Source organism: Hevea brasiliensis, chromosome 12 (genome assembly GCF_030052815.1).
Source record: "Hevea brasiliensis isolate MT/VB/25A 57/8 chromosome 12, ASM3005281v1, whole genome shotgun sequence".
NCBI lineage: Eukaryota > Viridiplantae > Streptophyta > Magnoliopsida > Malpighiales > Euphorbiaceae > Hevea > Hevea brasiliensis.
Genome location: NC_079504.1, coordinates 1,340,287 through 1,357,936, shown reverse-complemented (window position 1 = coordinate 1,357,936; position 17,650 = coordinate 1,340,287). Strand labels below are relative to the sequence as shown.

The 17,650-nt window shown below is 34.3% G+C and overlaps 1 protein-coding gene across 2 annotated transcripts; it reads right to left on the bottom strand.

Moving 5' to 3' along the window:
• Window positions 1–1,588: 1,588 nt before the first annotated feature.
• On the bottom strand, window positions 1,589–17,422 carry LOC110655893 (kinesin-like protein KIN-6). 2 transcript variants are annotated; one of them, XM_021812377.2, is made up of 24 exons: window positions 16,727–17,422; window positions 16,455–16,654; window positions 16,163–16,286; window positions 15,969–16,063; window positions 14,866–15,001; window positions 6,750–6,815; window positions 6,489–6,551; window positions 6,236–6,286; window positions 5,999–6,081; window positions 5,805–5,919; window positions 5,377–5,437; window positions 5,108–5,262; window positions 4,823–5,023; window positions 4,594–4,692; window positions 4,042–4,125; window positions 3,841–3,924; window positions 3,583–3,663; window positions 3,384–3,467; window positions 3,119–3,205; window positions 2,909–2,992; window positions 2,707–2,790; window positions 2,294–2,421; window positions 2,087–2,165; window positions 1,589–1,776 (listed from the first exon to the last, which is right to left on the bottom strand). In XM_021812377.2, the coding sequence occupies exons 1-24, from the start codon at window positions 17,255–17,257 to the stop codon at window positions 1,684–1,686; spliced, it is 2,868 nt and encodes a 955-aa protein (XP_021668069.2). In that variant the 5' UTR covers window positions 17,258–17,422; the 3' UTR covers window positions 1,589–1,683. The 2 variants fall into 2 exon arrangements, with proteins under 2 accessions (XP_021668069.2, XP_021668068.2); XM_021812376.2 differs by having other exon boundaries at window positions 5,108–5,268; window positions 16,727–17,420.
• Window positions 17,423–17,650: the final 228 nt, after the last annotated feature.

Below are 17,650 nucleotides of genomic sequence, written 5' to 3'. Positions count from 1 at the left end.
TGATAAGTTGGGTATCTTCTAATTCTAAAATTATGGCTTTCTACTTGGGATAAACATTGTGGTAACTATATATTTCATTTATCCGATAATTGATTGGCCTTGGTCCTTACAAATGAAACTTTGTTTTGCTTTTTTGTTCCTATTTGACAAGATGGAAGAATAAGAACAATTACAATCCTGTTCTTGTCCTATAAAAATTTAATAGAGCAACATGCACAAATAGGAAACAACTAAAGAATATTCTTAATTCGAATCCATAAATAAAATTCGATACTTGCGGGTATAGGGGGAATGGTGCCTGGAAAATTCCAAGTCAAATTTCGATTATTCATTACTCTAATTTCATTCATTCAATCTGATGTTACCGCCGATATACACTGTCTTTTGGGTGCATGGATTTGAAGTCAATGTTCAACCCATCAATTCATTATCAATGACAAGGAGGTGTAGCAAGTAGTAACATTAGTAATATTTAATTACATATGGATACATAAAATAACCGAAGCAGTCTTATTAGAAAAATGCAGCAGTAAAATAATTTGTAAATTCAGGCCATTCAATTGTGGGTGAACTACCTCTTGATCAAACTGGGGGACACGGAGTTAAAGCTATCGGATTAAGCCCAAATTACTTCATAAAATTTCCCTTAATTCAATTTTTTAATAATCATATATAATGATTAAATTTACTCTCATAATAATCTCCACTATTAGTAGATTAGTGTTATGTTACCCCCACTATGGTTTATAATTATAGCTTCTCTAATTAATGGGAATTTCATATTTTTGGGGCAACAACCATTTCGGCTTGAAAGAAGAGGAAGCAGTAGTGGCTAAGCGGGCCAACACGAAAAAGATTTGTGAAATAGAGACTATTAAAGATTGAGGTTGAAAAGACACGGGAAAGTAAGAAACAAAAAGAGGAAAAGGATAAGGGACTAAAAAGGTGCTTAGCTAATCAGCTGGGATTGAGACGTTGAGTGCAGTCATACTACACATTACACGCCACTTATTAGTCTAATTAGACATACTCATTATCCCATGCTTAGAATATCTCCAATCAAATGTTCCCAAAAAGTAGCATGGAGACAAGCAGGCCATGACATAAAAATGCTGGCTCATGGGCTACCATCATCAGGTGTTGGAGCCAATAGAACGGGCCACAAACAATTCATACAGACGAAGCAAGTGTTCAATCATTTCGCTCTACGTCGTTTCCAAATTTCTAAAAGCCTGATAGACCAGACCATAGCCTGAGGCCCAAGAATTGTGCCGTGACCCACACAACTTTTCGGGCTCCATAAAAAATTCAAGCCTTGAAAGTCTTGAACCCTTCTTTTTTTCCTTCCATGCAGAACTCAGTCCTTCATTGAAATTTGATAGAAAAAATAACTTCTATTTTTCTACTTAATTTAAAACTTTCAAGTTTTGAATCTCTTGCATTGTTTCAGTACAATATATGCCACCAGCCCACCACTACTGGCCCAATGACAAGAGCTACCCTTTTTTGCCTTAATACTTTTCCGGGCCTCGAAAGACTAGCTAGACTAAGAGAGAGAGAGAGAGAGAGAGAGAGGGAGGCCGCATCAAAGACCAAAAAAGATCTCTCGTTCCGTGTAGAATCAAGATTTTTATATACTAAGCAATATGAAAAATAAATGTAAAACTTGAAAACGAGTTAGTGCTAGAGACGAAGATTGCTCTGAAGCAAACGTATGAGAGAGATGCTGCCCTGAGTTCTTTCACCAGCAGACAATTTCTTTCCACCTCTATTCCCCTGTAGAAAAAATGAAGCAGAATTTAAAATCAATTATTTCATTCCAATTTCCTGGTTTTGTTCCTTCCGTAGATTAGGTCGTACTTGTACATAAATTAGAGTGGCACTGCTTCTCACAATTAAATTTCCACTTATGTTGATATTTCCCTAAATACTGCAATTTCCAATATTTCAAGTGAATCTTACGAAAGTTAGCAAGCCATTTCGTGCCCCTTTTCTATGGCTACATTTTTTGTTTTGGTGACAACTTGAGGGCTGAAGATCTGACAGATTATTTGAAATATTAAGAAGCAAAACAAGAAGGATTTACTTTTGGTTTCTGGGGCTCATCCTCAATTCCCAAAGCAGAGATGTCCCTCAGTAATATGGATGATACGGGCGGAAGTCTCCTGGTTATTACAATATAATTGAGGAATTCATTAGAAATCGACATTTACGCTAATGAAAGACAAAGACAGACAAAGAAACAGTAATCAGTGTTATAAATGTAAATTGAGGAAAGATAAAGACAGCCAACCTCTTAGGTTTTTTCAAATTCGATGCTTTACATGAAGTGTTGGATCTTATTTCGCAATCTGGCACATCAAGGTTGCACTGTTTGATGAATGCAGCATCTTCCTTTGATAGTGGCACATGCAATGGTTTCTGAAAAACGGAACAGAGTTGGAAAGGAAGGGCTACAGAACATTATCACATTCATCTGATTATGGAAATTTCCCTTAATTTTTGGAGATAAATTGCGAAAAGCCAAAGCCACAAGCCTGCCAAAATAGGTTTTCTTCCAAAAAAATATATTTTTGCTGTAAATGATGAAATGATATAGCAACTACCATGATTAACATCCTGATCATCCCAAATGCACAAGTATTCTCAATGAACAGTGTTGAGCTTTCTAATTGGAAAGAAGTTAGCAGCTTATATCCTATATACCTTAGTGAGAAAATCCTCATCCTGATCTTGAGTGCTACCGCATTTAGATGCCTCAGGTTGGGGAGAATGACTATTCATATCCACCTAGACATAAAAGCCTCCAGATATGAATTGCTTTCCTAGTGCAGAAATGCACATGTATTCTCAAGGAACAATGAAAGCAACATCCTAATTTCAAAGAAAAGGTGAATGGCCTGCATACCTCAGTTGAAATATCCTGATCCCATGTCGGAGTGCTACTGCATCTAGATTCCTTGAGGTTAGGAGAAGGATCATTCTCACCCGCCTAAAGCATAAAAGGCTCAATTATTAATTGCTTTTCAGCATAAATGCACAAGTAATCTCAGCTTACATATTCTTTTTTTTTTTTTCGGATTATTAAAGAAAGGGGAAAAATTAGTATCATATGTACCTGACTTGTAAGATCCTGATCACGTGTAGCAGTACCAGTGCATTCAAATGCCTTGAGGTTGGGAGAATGATGACTCTTTACTTCTGACTGGATACACATGCCTCAGATTAATTCTCTTCTCAAACCAGAAATGCACATATATTCCAAGTGAACAATGCAAGCCTCAGATGTTAATTGCTTTCCCAGTGCGGCATTGCATGCATATACCCAAGGAACAATGAAAGTAGCAGTCTAATTTTAAAGAAAAGGTGAACAACATATATACCTGAGTTGAAATATCCTGATCCCGTGTTGGAGTGCTACCGCATTTAGATTCCTTGTGGTTAGGAGAATGAACACTCTCACCCACCTAAAGCATAAACGCCAAATTATTAATTGCTTTTTAGCATAAATGCACAGCAGCACAGGTAATTGCATCTTACATTTTCTTTTTTTGTTGGGGGGGAATTCAGTATTATATTTACCTGACTTGTAACATCCTGATCATGCTGACTACTTGTGCATTCAGATGCCTTAAGGGTAGGAGAATAACTCTTTACTTCTGCCTGGACATAAATGCCTCAGATTAATTCTCTTCTAAAACCAGAAATGCACATATTCCAAGAAAATGATACAAGCCTCGGATATGAATTGCTTTCCCAGTGCAGAAATGCACATGTATTCTCAAGGAACAACCAAAAATGAAATTCTAATTTTAAAGAAAAGGTGAAAGGCCTATATACCTGAGTTGAAATATCCTGATCCCATGTTGGAGTGCTACTGCATTTAGATTCCTTGAGGTTAGGAGAATGAACACTCTCATCCACCTAAAGAGTAAAAGCCTCAATTGTTAATAGCTTTTTAGCATAAATGCACAGGTAATCTCAGCTTACATTTCTCTTTTTGTTATTAAAGAAAGGGGAAAAAGTCAGTGTCATATGTACCTGACCAGTAACATCCTGATCATGTGTGAGAGTACCAGTGCATTCAGATGCCTTGAGGTTGGGAGAATGGCTCTTTGCTTCTACCTGGACAAGCAAGCCTTGGATCAATTCACTTTTCAGACCAGAAATGCACATGTATTCCGAGTGAATAACTGAAGAATGATTTTTTGTTGTTGATTGTTATTTAGTTTTGTTGTGTAATTTATAAATTCGAGTAGTTAGTAAGCAACTGATCAAGACAAGTGCAGGAAGGTTATCAGCTACAGGTCACTATATTAGTTGAGCTCTAGCTCATTTTGGTATCTTCTTTTAGTTGTAACAATTCTAACTGCAATAACAGATTCAATTTTTTATCTTCTTCCTCAAGCTGGTTTACCAGTTCACAATAATACAATTTTTTTTTTTTTTACTTTTGATTATAAATTGAGGTGATTATTGGGTAAAATACAAATGGTTTATGCACCTGAGGAAATAGATCAAGTTTCAAAAATGAACTACTTCCAAGAAAAAAAAATACAAAAGATTTCAAGGGAAAAAAAATAATAATATCACTTTTGAATGGACGTCAAGAAATAAATATTGATCCTGTCCTGGTTTCAAGCTGCACACGATAGGAGACTTATCGCACTTAGATTCCACGACATTGGGTGCCTAGATATAGGAAAAAAGAGTTAAATAATGCAAGTGAAATGTAACTAAAATTAAGAATTAACCGGAAAAGAAAAGAATGCTCAACCTTTTCTGAACTAAACTAACAAAAATAATAGCAATATTTGGTTACCTCATCAAAATTGCTACATTCATTCCCCTCTACATGTACTGGGGCATGAATGTCAGTATCTACTTTAAGAGCCTCCACTGAATTTTCCTTGGAACAAGTACAACAGGACTTGAAATCTTCAAGCTTCTTTTCCAGCTCAATATATCTTGACTTTTCACTTCTAAGGTTCTCATTGAGATTCCCATTTTCTTTTTCTGCCACCTAATCAAGGTCAGGTGATAGGCAATCATTCGACATAATAACAGAAACTAACATTGAAGGTAAGCATAACAGCCATGGTTTTACCGTGAGTTTCTCTTTGTATTCCTTCAAGACATTCCATAATGCTTTAGCAAAATTTTGCATAATTTGATGATTTCTTTCCCTTATTGCCCAATCACCACAGACCGACTTTACAGGTGCGGTATCAATAGAGTTGAATTTTGAGATTCGAGGCCCGTCTGTGACTAAACAAGCACCTCTGTCACATATTCTACTTCTAGAAATAAAAAAGGAGTAGATCAATCAAAACAAAAAGAGAAATTATAACAATAGATAAAAAACTTCACTGCTACCTCTGGTACAACCTTCCTCCAACAGTAGATGTTCATCTCCAGTGCTTTTTCCTTCTTTTTTCTGAAAGCAAATGAAAAAATTGTATAGAATACTGAAATATTTGTATTCATAAAACGACAATGAACCCTGGAATGAAATGCTCATTTGCCACTAATTTTAATGTGAATAATTAATTTACACTATCCAGCCATAGCAATGAGATATTTATTTACTTTCTTCAATTCAAAACTTTCCATCATAAAGGACATCTTATGAAGCATGAAATATTTTGGAACCCATTCAAGTGAAATTTGAAAGTGACATCAATTGCAATAGTCAAGGATGCTTATGAATTCAAATATATTTTGAGGAAAAACTGAAAGAAAAATATATAAAGAACTAATGTAAGAACTCATAGAATTTGCTGTTTGAAAGGGGAAAATAATACCTCATTAGCATCAAGGCCACAGTATTTCTTTCTCTTTGGCTCTTCAACTCCATACAATGATTGAATATGCCTCTTGTGATGAACTGAATTTGGTTGTTCATCGACGTTATTGAACCTAAACAAGTTACATAATTGAAGCAAGTCCATTTAAACAAAACTTGAAATGTGAATAAGATGGAAAAGAAAATATATACTTGATTTTCATAAAAGGTGATGATTGTCTCAAGAGGTAGACTGTATCAAGATAATCCTCTTCTCCTGGTTTTACTGTTAAAATCTGAATAAGAAAAAGAAAATTGAGTTTTTTTTTTTCACAACCAAGTGGAAAAGCCAAAGCTATGAAGAGAAAATAAGGATTTTTCATTAGAAAGTAAAAAGACATCAACATCTTAGCTTGAGCAAAACCAAAGTTGGGTTTGGAAACTTCGTACCAAAGCTATCCGCTTCTTTCCTTCCAAATAATCTCGTAAATACCTAGTCAACTGTTCAAAGAAGTCACGTTGAGTAGCGTACATATAAACCTAAGCAATAATGTTTTACAAACAAAAATAACTCTAGTGGCAGTGTTTATCAGATTCTATTTTAAAAGAATAACAATCTCAACCATTCAAATGAAAAGACCACAAGAAATATTTTATAAACCATCTAGGACACGTAACAAAGTACATAAAAAATAATCGTTACCAAAGAATTCTGGAAGTGCTTCTGCAATGGCTTCTTGGGGTTTTTTTGATGCTCCAATAATGACTGAAAACCCAGAACAATAAATATATCATAACATACATGGATGGAAAAAGAGACAGAGAAACTTAAAAGTTTCAAATGATATAAGCACTAAACAAGAACTTCGCAAATATCAGCAGGATATGGCATAACAAATAAGAATCATCAAATGAATGCCAAGGATGCATTGGAAAATCAAGAGACTAAATTAAGGTCACATACTCTTAGGCAAAGACCGAAAACCATCGATGTATTGTTGATGAAATTGCTTTCAAGCAACCTTGACCCCTGCAAAATGATAAACCAAAGTTGAGATCCCAAGGGATAGAACTAAACTACTTTCTGAAGTCATCTTTGAGTACTATGGTTAGATTGTAGCATTGACATTCAGACTCTACTTTTTCTACTTCCCTTGATACTATTATTTTATTAGACAGCAAACAGAAAGAAAATGTTATGGAAAGTCAATCACTATATTATTTCTCTGTATATTCTGTATTCTTATTTAGAATTTTTTATTTAGGATTTCTTCCTAATTAATAGAATACAATTATAAGAATCAATTGTATATATATACCCATGTACAGATTAATTGAAATTAAGAAGAATCATCTCTTTCTACATGGTATCAGAGCAGGTCATCAATCTAGAGTGACTATTTGTTCTCACCACCCAGCTCAGGAGAGACCTTGACCGCAGACCGGCCGTTTTGACCCCGATCAACATCGCCGGCATCTACTCAACCCCCTCATTCCACCACTGTGTGCTGTTGCCTGATCCAGTACACCTTTAAAGGACTTCTGAGGTTTGGTTCTCAAATCCTATTTCGATATTTGCTTGATTTGTGATTTTGGGTTATTTTGCTGCTATAAGCACTTTGGATTAGCGTTTCGGTTAGTTTTCTTTGTCTCAACAAATGGCAGACAATAAGAATGTAATTTTTAATGTGATTCCGATGATGCCTAAGATCACGGAACACAAACTTAATAGTTCGAATTACCTGGAGTGGAGTAAGACTGTTAAGGTCTATTTGCGTAGCATTGATAAGGATGATCACCTTACTAAAGATCCACCCACTGATGATACTCGACAAACTTGGCTAAGGGAGGATGCTCGATTATTTTTGCAGCTTCGGAACTCGATTCACAGTGAGGTAATTAGTTTAATTAATCACTGTGAATTTGTTAAGGAATTGATGGATTACTTAAATTTTCTGTATTCTGGTAAAGGGAATATCTTCCGTATTTATGATGTTTGTAAGGCATTCTACCGTGCTGAGAAAGAGGATAAGTCTCTCACAGCTTATTTTATGAATTTTAAACGGGTATATGAGAAACTTAATGTATTGTTGCCTTTTAGTCCTGATGTGAAAGTTCAAAGAGCCCAACGGAGCAACCGGTCATATGAGTTTTCTTGCAGGCCTTCCTTCAGAGTATGAGACTGCTAAATCTCAGATTTTATCCAGTTCTGAGATTTCCTCTTTGCATGAAACGTTCACACGGGTCCTTCGTACAAAAAGTACCCAATTTTCACAGCTTGGTAGTAGTGCCCTTATTAGCCGTAATCCAAATGGACAACAGGATAATAGAAGAGGAAGTAGATGAGGAATTACAGGCAAAAGAAGTAATCAGCGTAATGGAGAGGCTAATTCTAATCAGGACTCAAGAGGAGTCATTTGTTATTATTGCCATGAGCCTAGCCACAGTGTTATCAAAGGCGAGCGAGGAGCCCAGGCGAGGCGAGGCGCCCCTCTGTCGCCTCGACTGGAACACTTGGCTGGACTTGAAGGAGGCGATGCCTCCAGCCGGAGAGGCGAGAGGCGACCCCTCTTCACAGCAACGGTAAGTGTTTTTTTTTTTTTTTTTAAATTAAAAAATCAATAAACCTACTATCTACTTACCTGATGCAGCCATTCCACTTCCTCACGAAGACAGCAGAGACGCTTTTCTCCTCAACCTCACGAAGACGCTTTTCTCCTCAACCTCGACTTCACGACGACAGGTACGCCCTCTCTCTCTCTCTCTCTCTCTCTCTCTCTTATCTTCTTCTTTCCTCGCTCCGATCTCTCTCCCTCTCACGTCCCTTTCTTTTTTTTTTTTTCTCCCTCTCCACTTTTCTTCTTTCCTACTGCTGCTCTGTTCAATCTCTCTCTCACGTCCCTTTCCTGCTGCTCTGTTTTTTCTTTTTTCTTTTTTTTTCCCCACTCCTCTCCTTATTTCAGCAATCCCTTTTATTTTCCTTCTCCTTATAATTAATTAGTTATTATTAATTACTTATTTATTTGTTAATTTAATTATTTTATTTTTGTTAATTAATTATTTAAATTTTATGGGTATTGGTAAATTGATTATTTTACTTTGTATTCTTGTTTAATTAGTTGATTAATTAATATGGGTATTGTTGATTTGTTGGTATTTAGTTTAATTTTTATTTGTTATTCTTGTTAATTTGATTGGTTTTACTTTTTATCTTGTTAATTAGACATTATTTGTTAATTAATTATTTATTTTATATAGGTATTATTAATTTATTGTTAATTTAATTTTTTATCTTCTTATTATTGTTAATTAATTGTTTAATTTATATGGGTATTGTTAATTTATTATTAATTAGTTTACCTTTTACTTGTTACTCTTGTTAATTAGTTTTAATTTGATTAATTTTACTTTTTTCTTGTTAATTAGATATTAGATGTTTATTTTATATGGATATTATTAATTTATTGTTAATTTGATTATTTTCTTTTTGTTCTTAGTAAGTAATTGTGTAATTTATATGGACATTATTACTTTGTTGTTAATTAGTTTACTTTTTACTTCTTATTATTGTTAATTAGTTGTTAGATTAATTAGTTTTACTTTTGTCTTGTTAATTAGACATTAGTTATTTATTTTATATAGTATTATTAATTTATTATTAATTTGATGATTTTACTTTTTGTTCTTATTAATTAATTGTTTAATTTATATAGGCATTGTTAATTTATGATTTTACTTTTTATTCTTATTAATTAATTGTTTAATTTATATGGGCATTGTTAATTTGTTGTTAATTAGTTTACTGTTTTACTTTTTACTTATTATTCTTGTTAATTACTTATTTAATTTATATTGGATATTGTTAATTTGTTGTTAATTAATTTATTTTTTATTCTTGTTAATTTTTTTGTTAGATTATAAATAGGTGATAAGAATAATACATCTGGATCTTCTGCTAATAGTAGAAGAACGAACCCAGGATGGGCACATGTAATTCAAGTTAGTGAAAACAATACCAATGATCTTCATTGCATGTACTGTATGAAAGTTTATAAAGGAGGAATTAATAGAATCAAGCAACATCTTGCTGGAGGTTACAAAAATGTAATTCGGTGTCCAAAATGTCCAGAAGATGTAAGGAATCAAATGTAAGAATTCATTGCTAAAAAAAGAGAGCAAAAATCAATTATGAATGTGGAAAGACCACCTGAATTTGATGATGTTGAAGTACTGGGATTGGATGAAAATGAGGAAGAGGAAGAATTGATGCAAGAAATTGGCAGTGAAAGAAGAAGGCAAGCACTGGAGGTTACAGGTACTAGTGCTTTAAAAAAACCAAAAGTTTTACCACCACAAAGTAATAGAGGGCCTATTGACTGTTATTTTTCCCCTAGACCTACTGTTATGGGAAAAAATATGAGGCAAACTACCATTGATGAAAATAGTCCAGCTAAAAAGAAGTTAAGGGAGCGTGCTTGTGTTGCCATAGCACAATGGATGTATGATGTGGGAATAGCTTTTAATGCTGTGAATTATGCTGGCTTTAGGGAAATGATTCGAGCAATTGGAAATTATGGGAAAGAAATGAAACCTCCAAGTTTTCATGAGGTTAGAGTTCGGTTACTTAATAAATAATTGCAAATCATAAATGATCTTCTCGAGTCTCATAAAGAAGAATGGGAAAATTATGGATGTACATTGATGTGTGATGGATGGACGGATAGAAAAGGGAGAATCTTGATTAATTTCTTGGCTAATAGTCCAAAGGGAAATGTATTTATTAAATCAGTTGATGCAAGTGATGAATCAAGACAGCGGCATTGTTGGCTAGTTTGATTGAGAAAAAATTGATGGAAATTGGTCCTGAAAAAGTAATTCAAGTTGTTACAGATAATGCATCAAATAATGTTGCAGCAGATAAAATTTTTATTTAATTTTTTATATTACTAAAAAAAATATCATTTTATTTTTATTATTAATGGAATGGATTTTTTTACTTGTTTATGACAGGGAGAATATTGGAAGCAAATTTTTCTCATCTATACTGGACTCCATGTGCAGCCCATTGTATAGATTTGATGTTGGAGGATATCTTTAAGATCCGTGTTTTCAAAGAAACATTCCGCAAAGCTGTTGAGCTTACTAGTTTCACATATGGCTTCTCAAGAGTTCTAAATATGTTGCGAAAGTTTACTAATGGAGTAGAATTGCTAAGGCCAGGGCAAACTAGATTTGCTACTGCTTTTATTACACTGGGAAGGATTCATCTTCAGAAAGCCAACATTAGAAAAATGTTTACTTCAGAAAGTTAGACAACTAGTAAATGGGCTAAAGAGGTGAAAGGCAAAAAGTGTGAAAGGACGGTTTTGAGTCCTGCCTTCTAGAATCATGTTGTTTATGCTCTTAAGGTTTCCGGTCCTCTTGTTCGTGTGCTTCAACTTGTTGATAATGAAAAAAAACCAGCTATGGAATATATTTATGAAGCCATGGATAGGGCTAAAGAAGCCATTGCCAACTCACTCAATGGCAATGAAGAAAAATACAAGAGCATTTTTGAGATTATTGATGCGAGATGGTCACTTCAATTGCATCATCCTTTGCATGCTGCTAGATACTTTTTGAATCTTGAATTTTTTTATCCAAATAAGATGAGAATTGAATCTGATGAAGAGATCAATACAAGATTGCTTTCGTGCATTAATAAAATGAAAAAAAAATTCAGCAAAAGTTGACATGATTCTTGATGAAATTGAGAAATACAAGGCAGCTGTAAGGACCTTTGGTTTTCCTTCAGCTATTAGAGGAAGAACAACCAAATCTCCAACTTATTAATTTAATTCTCATTAATTTTTCACTTTGCTCATTTATTAATTTATATCATGAATTTAACAATTATTGGTTCTATATTTTAATAGCTGCTTGGTGGAAAACATATGGTTCAACTCCAAACCTACAAAAGTTTGCTGTAAAGGTTCTGAGTCTCACATGTAGTGCAAGTGGTTGCGAAAGAAATTGGAGTGTATTTGAGCATGTAAGTAATATATATATATATATTTTATCTTGAGCCTTTTGAGTTTGAAGTTTAACTTATTTGTTACTGTAAAATAAATGACAGCTTCATAGTAAGAAAAGAAATCGACTATTTCAAGAATACTTGGACAATTTGATATATGTGAAGTACAATAGAGCGTTGCTACGCCGACACACTTTTGGGGATATCACAACACCTATTGATTTGGCAAATATTGATGAGTAATGAATGGTTGCTTGGTGAATTAGAAAAAGGCGATGGGGATGATGATGATGATGATTCTCTTATTTTCATGAATGAGGTATTGACCTGGGGTGATGTTGGTAGAGCAGCTGGAGTTTCTGAATCTCGTTATGAATCGAGATCGGCTGCAAGATCAACACCACCAGTTGAAACTCCATCATTTCGAAGGCCTCGTGCAATGAGAGGTGCATCCTCTTCGCAAGTTGATGATGATGAAGAGGAGGAAGAATTTGTGATGGCCGTTGTTGAAAATGAAGATGATTTTGGAAATCTTGATGATGAGTAGTTTTAGTTATAAGTTTTTTATGTACTTCTGGCATTTTGTTTATTATGACTTACAACTTATTTTTATGTATTAAAATCTGAACTTCTATAATTTACATTTTCTATTATATGACTTATGACTTATTTCTAATTTTTTATTTATTATGCATAATTTTATTGCATCACTTTTATCATATACATCTGCTAAAAATTCAAGTATGAACTATTTCTTTTTTTAACATCTCTTATTATTATGTGTGTTTTTACTTATGCTATATATTTTAATTTTATAGTCTCATACTTTCACTTGTATCTTATACTTAAGCTGGAAATACAGGTATTGACTATTTTTAATTTCTCTTATTTTAGATATAAACATAATGTAAATAATATTTTTTTTCTTTTTAATATGTTTTTTTACTTATCAACTATTTAAAAGTATATATATATATATATATATATATATATATATATATATATATATATATATATATAATTTAAACAATTAAGGTTATGACGCCTTGCTTCAAAAAGGCCCTCCCCTCGCCTCGCCTCTCGCCTAAGGCCATAAAATACTCTATCGCCTTAGTGTCGCCTTTCGCCTTGATAACACTGATTTATAGTAAAGGTAAATCCTGATGGTTCTGTGACTAGGTTAAAAGCACGCCTTGTAGTAAAAGGATATGCTCAGACATATGGGGTTGATTACTCTGACACTTTTTTTCCTGTAGCTAAACTTACTTCTATTCGCTTGTTTATCTCTTTAGCAACTACATATGATTGGCCCCTGCATCAATTGGATATCAAGAATGCTTTCCTTCATGGTGATCTTCAGGATGAGGTGTATATGGAGCAACCACCTGGGTTTGTTGCTCAGGGGGAGTTGGATAAAGTTTGTAAGCTTCGAAAGTCTCTTTATAGCTTAAAATAAAGTCCTAAGGCATGGTTTGGGAGATTCAGTGAAACAGTACAGGAATTTGATATACAAAAGAATAAGTGTGATCACTCAGTATTTTATAGTCAATCTGAGGCTGGTCTAATTCTCCTGGTAGTCTATGTGGATGACATTGTCATCACTAGGAGTGACTCTGCAGGTATTTCATCTCTTAAAACCTTCCTCTAAACTCAATTTCAGACCAAAGACATGGAATTGTTAAAGTATTTCTTGGGTATCGAAGTTATGAGAAGTAAGAAGGGTATTTTCTTGTCTCAAAGAAAATATGTCCTCGATCTATTAACAGAGACAGGAAAATTAGGTGCTAAGCCTTGTAGTACACCAATGACTCCAACTTTACAACTGTTAGCAAGGGATAATGAGTTGTTTGAAGATCCAAAGAGATACAGGAGATTGGTAGAAAAATTGAACTACCTTACAGTCACTCGTCCTGACATTGCTTACGCCATTAGTGTGGTAAAAGTTAGTTTATGTCTTCCCCAACTGTTGCTCATTGGGAAGCCTTGGAACAAATCTTGTGTTATCTGAAGGGTGCTCCAGGAAGAGGTTTGCTATATAGTAATCATGGGCATTTGAAGGTTGAATATTTTTCAGATGCCGACTAGGCTGGATCTAAGTTTGACAGGAGGTCAACTACTGAATATTGTGTTTTTGTTGGAGAAAATTTGGTGTCTTGGAGAAGCAAGAAACAGAGTGTAGTTTCTCGATCTAGTGCTGAATTCGAATACAGAGCAATGGCACAATCAGTATGTGAGGTAATGTGAATACTTCAATTACTAGATGAGACAGGTTTTAAGACCTCACTGCCTGCGAAATTGTAGTGTGATAATCAAGCTGCTCTCCATATTGCTTCTAATCCGGTGTTTCGAGCGGACCAAACATATTGAGATTGATTGTCACTTTATTCGTGAAAAGATTCAACAACAGAACATCTCAACAGGACACATCAAAACTGGAGAGCAGTTAGGAGATATTTTCACAAAAGCTCTGAATGGAGCTAAGATTGACTACATTTGTAACAAATTAGGCATGATTAACATTTATGCTCCAACTTGAGGGGGAGTGTTATGGAAAGTCAATCACTATATTATTTCTCTGTATATTCTGTATTCTGCATTCCTATTTAGGATTTCTTCCTAATTAGTAGAACACAATTATAGGAATCAATTCTATATATATACCCATGTACAGATTAATTGAAATTAAGGACAATCATCTCTTTCTACAGAAAATAAGCCAAGTAAAAAAAAAAAAAAGGCATGTTCATTCCAACCTTCTCTAAGGATCTAATAAAAAAGATGTTATCACCTAAAACTCCAGTAGAAGTTAGAAGCTTCCAAAGATGTTCAACATCAGACCCAAAACATTGTCCTAGTTCCAAAATGAAAACCTCCTTACGTTGCAGACAATCTTTATAGTGCTTAAGTCATAACCATCATTCAATAAAATTCATAAAGAATAAATATTAAGGTATGTTGATGTTATTATCTCCTAGAGACCTGGATTTGTTTTGCAACTAAAACAGCACAAATTTGTAAAAGTATTGATTATCAGTAAAATTATACTACAAAAAGACCATAAAGAAACCTGATTCCCCGTTCTCCTTTCTCTTTCAGCTCCAGCTAGATCAACAATAGTTAGGACAGCATTATTTGATTGAACATCTAGCTCCTTGTCACACTTGTTAAGAAGACTATGGATGTTTATAATGCATTGTGACCGGCTGCAGCAATGTTAAAATGGGGAAAATTCAAAAATCTAACAACAATCTTATTATGAAAAATTCCAATCAAACAAGGTCCCTTATGTCATTATTATTAAAGAATGTATAGAAGGAAAAGAAATAAAAAGAACATCCAAATAGACAAATGTATGACTAAATGAAAATCAATAAAAAGAAACACTGAGATGCATTTATAGCAAACATAAGACGTATGAATAAATTAAGACTGTTGCATTGCATTGTCCACGAACTAAACATAACCATTAATGTCATGGATTAACAACAATTTCAATAGACATTAACATTTTGATTTAAATCACAGCACTTGCTCCTTTTGATCTAGAGAGGTGGTGAACAAACTTACTTTCTGCAATAATGCAACATGAGGTAAAATATTCTTCCATTGTTCATCTCAGCTATGATCTTAAAATGATCAATCAATTGACAGTAATTGCACATAACTGGCAGAAACAAAAGCAGAAATCATCCACATGCTTTCCAAGAGAAAACTATAACCAATATTTTTTAATCCTCCCTAAAACTTCTAAATCACAATATCCAGGCACTGGGAGAGGAAATAAATTGTGAAAGACCAAGACAACCTAAAAGGACTTGCATCAAAGGTTTGACCCTTCAATTGCAAGCTTATATAATCTATTTCTTGACTCCTATTAGGACATGATTGTAATGATCTTTGTCAAAATTAGAGAGAAAGATGAAATGGTTGTATTTTCATGCATCAAATACATGATGTTAACTTAGTTTATTTTACCAGAATAATATGAAAAATGTTTTCACAAAAATAAAAGTTCCAAACCAACGTATGAAGTGTGGACTGTCAACAAATTGCCAAAGGCTCACTGCCTAAGGTAGAAGTCACTCCTAAATCTTAAGACCTAAAGAAGCCACTAACAGAAATATTATATATAGAGTTTCGCGAGTAAAGAAGTACTAAATCACTGAATACCTTGACTGGCTGTTTGCATTTGTCATGGCTGTAGAACGTCTTAACATTGCAGAAGCTATCAACGATTCTGCATGTGCAGGATCAGCAATGGCAACCTGTATGCATAAATGGCCAGAAAAATGTCAGTTCTTCTCAATATTAATAATAATAACAAAGAAAAAAACGATTAATATTCAGCCTAATTAGCTATCAACCTCTTGTAGACCTTTAACAGTTGACTGTTGCATGGTCAAGTCAGCTCCACCTGGGGATAAATCAAGCATTCTCTCTGCCTTCCCTCCTTCAGAATATATTTCAAAAATGGATATGTAGAATGACCTGAAAAGAGACCGAATAGAGAAATAAACCCAACAATTACTGCCAAGAACATGCTCATTTCATAACTATATTTAATCTCCTAAATGAACTCTCACACTAATTCCGGGCAAATCAGTACAGCGGTAGAACAAAACTTCAGAAATTCAGAAGCTAAACATAGTCAATTACCTTGACAACTTAGAGCCACACTCCTTGGTCTGTTTAAAGATGTGTTGAAGTGCAAGTGGAACCATCCCAGGCTCCCTGGCAGTCCCAAACACCGTATGAGTTTTGCCTGAACCACTAGGTCCCAAAGCAGCTAGCATTCCATTTCTACCATTAAGAAAATCCTCCACCAACGGCTTCACCATAATATCATACACTTCATTCTGTAGACAAAAACGAAATTTCAAAGCAGATAACTCAAAATAATGAAAAGTGAAAAATTATTGAAAGCATACCTGAGAAGAATCGGCTGCAAAAACACGAGAAAACCCTTCATAAACCACAGACTTGATCCTTTTAGAGTCCTGCAAGGCTGGAGGCGGGGATAGCGTCACTGATTGAGGATCATTGACTGATATACAAATCTTACAACTCTTTTTCTTTGTATTTTTCTCTCTTATGCCATTCTTCTTGGCGACAGGGTTTTGAGGCCAAGCAATTTTTTTTCTCTTTTGATCAACGACATCTTTGGATGTCTTGGGAGGCACAAGAGGTCGAATTCTAAGATAAACCCTGAGATTCTCAGAAACTGAGGCAGGGGTTGGTGAAGAGGGAGGTGGGTGGGGTTGAGGATTCTGAGGAATTTCCATTGACAGAATATCTTGCATCGGAAATGGAAGAATATCTGGTTTATTTGATTTTGATGACGATGATGGAGGTATGAGGTTTTGGTGAGGGTTTGTGGAAGGCGTAGGCCTAGCCCTCCGCGGAGGATTTCGACGGACGGTGACGGTGTTTGGACATGGAGGTGGGCTTTTCATCTCCATTGCTGATATATTCCCTCTCTTCCTTGTATTTTCAGTCGAGTGTCTCCGTTCCCTCCTTCCCCCTTTTGATTGCTATTTGTTGAATTCCAATTTCTCATTCGAGGGAAACAACTGGCGGAGGGATAATTTGAATTTTGGGTTAAAATAATCCCTCAGAAACAATAAATCTGGTCCCTTCATTGGATCAAAATTATATATTAGATAAATTATTATTGTTTAACTTTAAAAACTTTTAAAAGTAATACGTAAATTCTTAAGTTTATTTGAAATTATGTTTAAAATACTTTTTTTTATAAAAATATTTTCAAAATCTTTTCATTATTGAATTGTTACTGAATTTGTTGATTTTAACTTTTAATTTTTAGAGTGAAATTAAAAGGGAGAAAATAAATT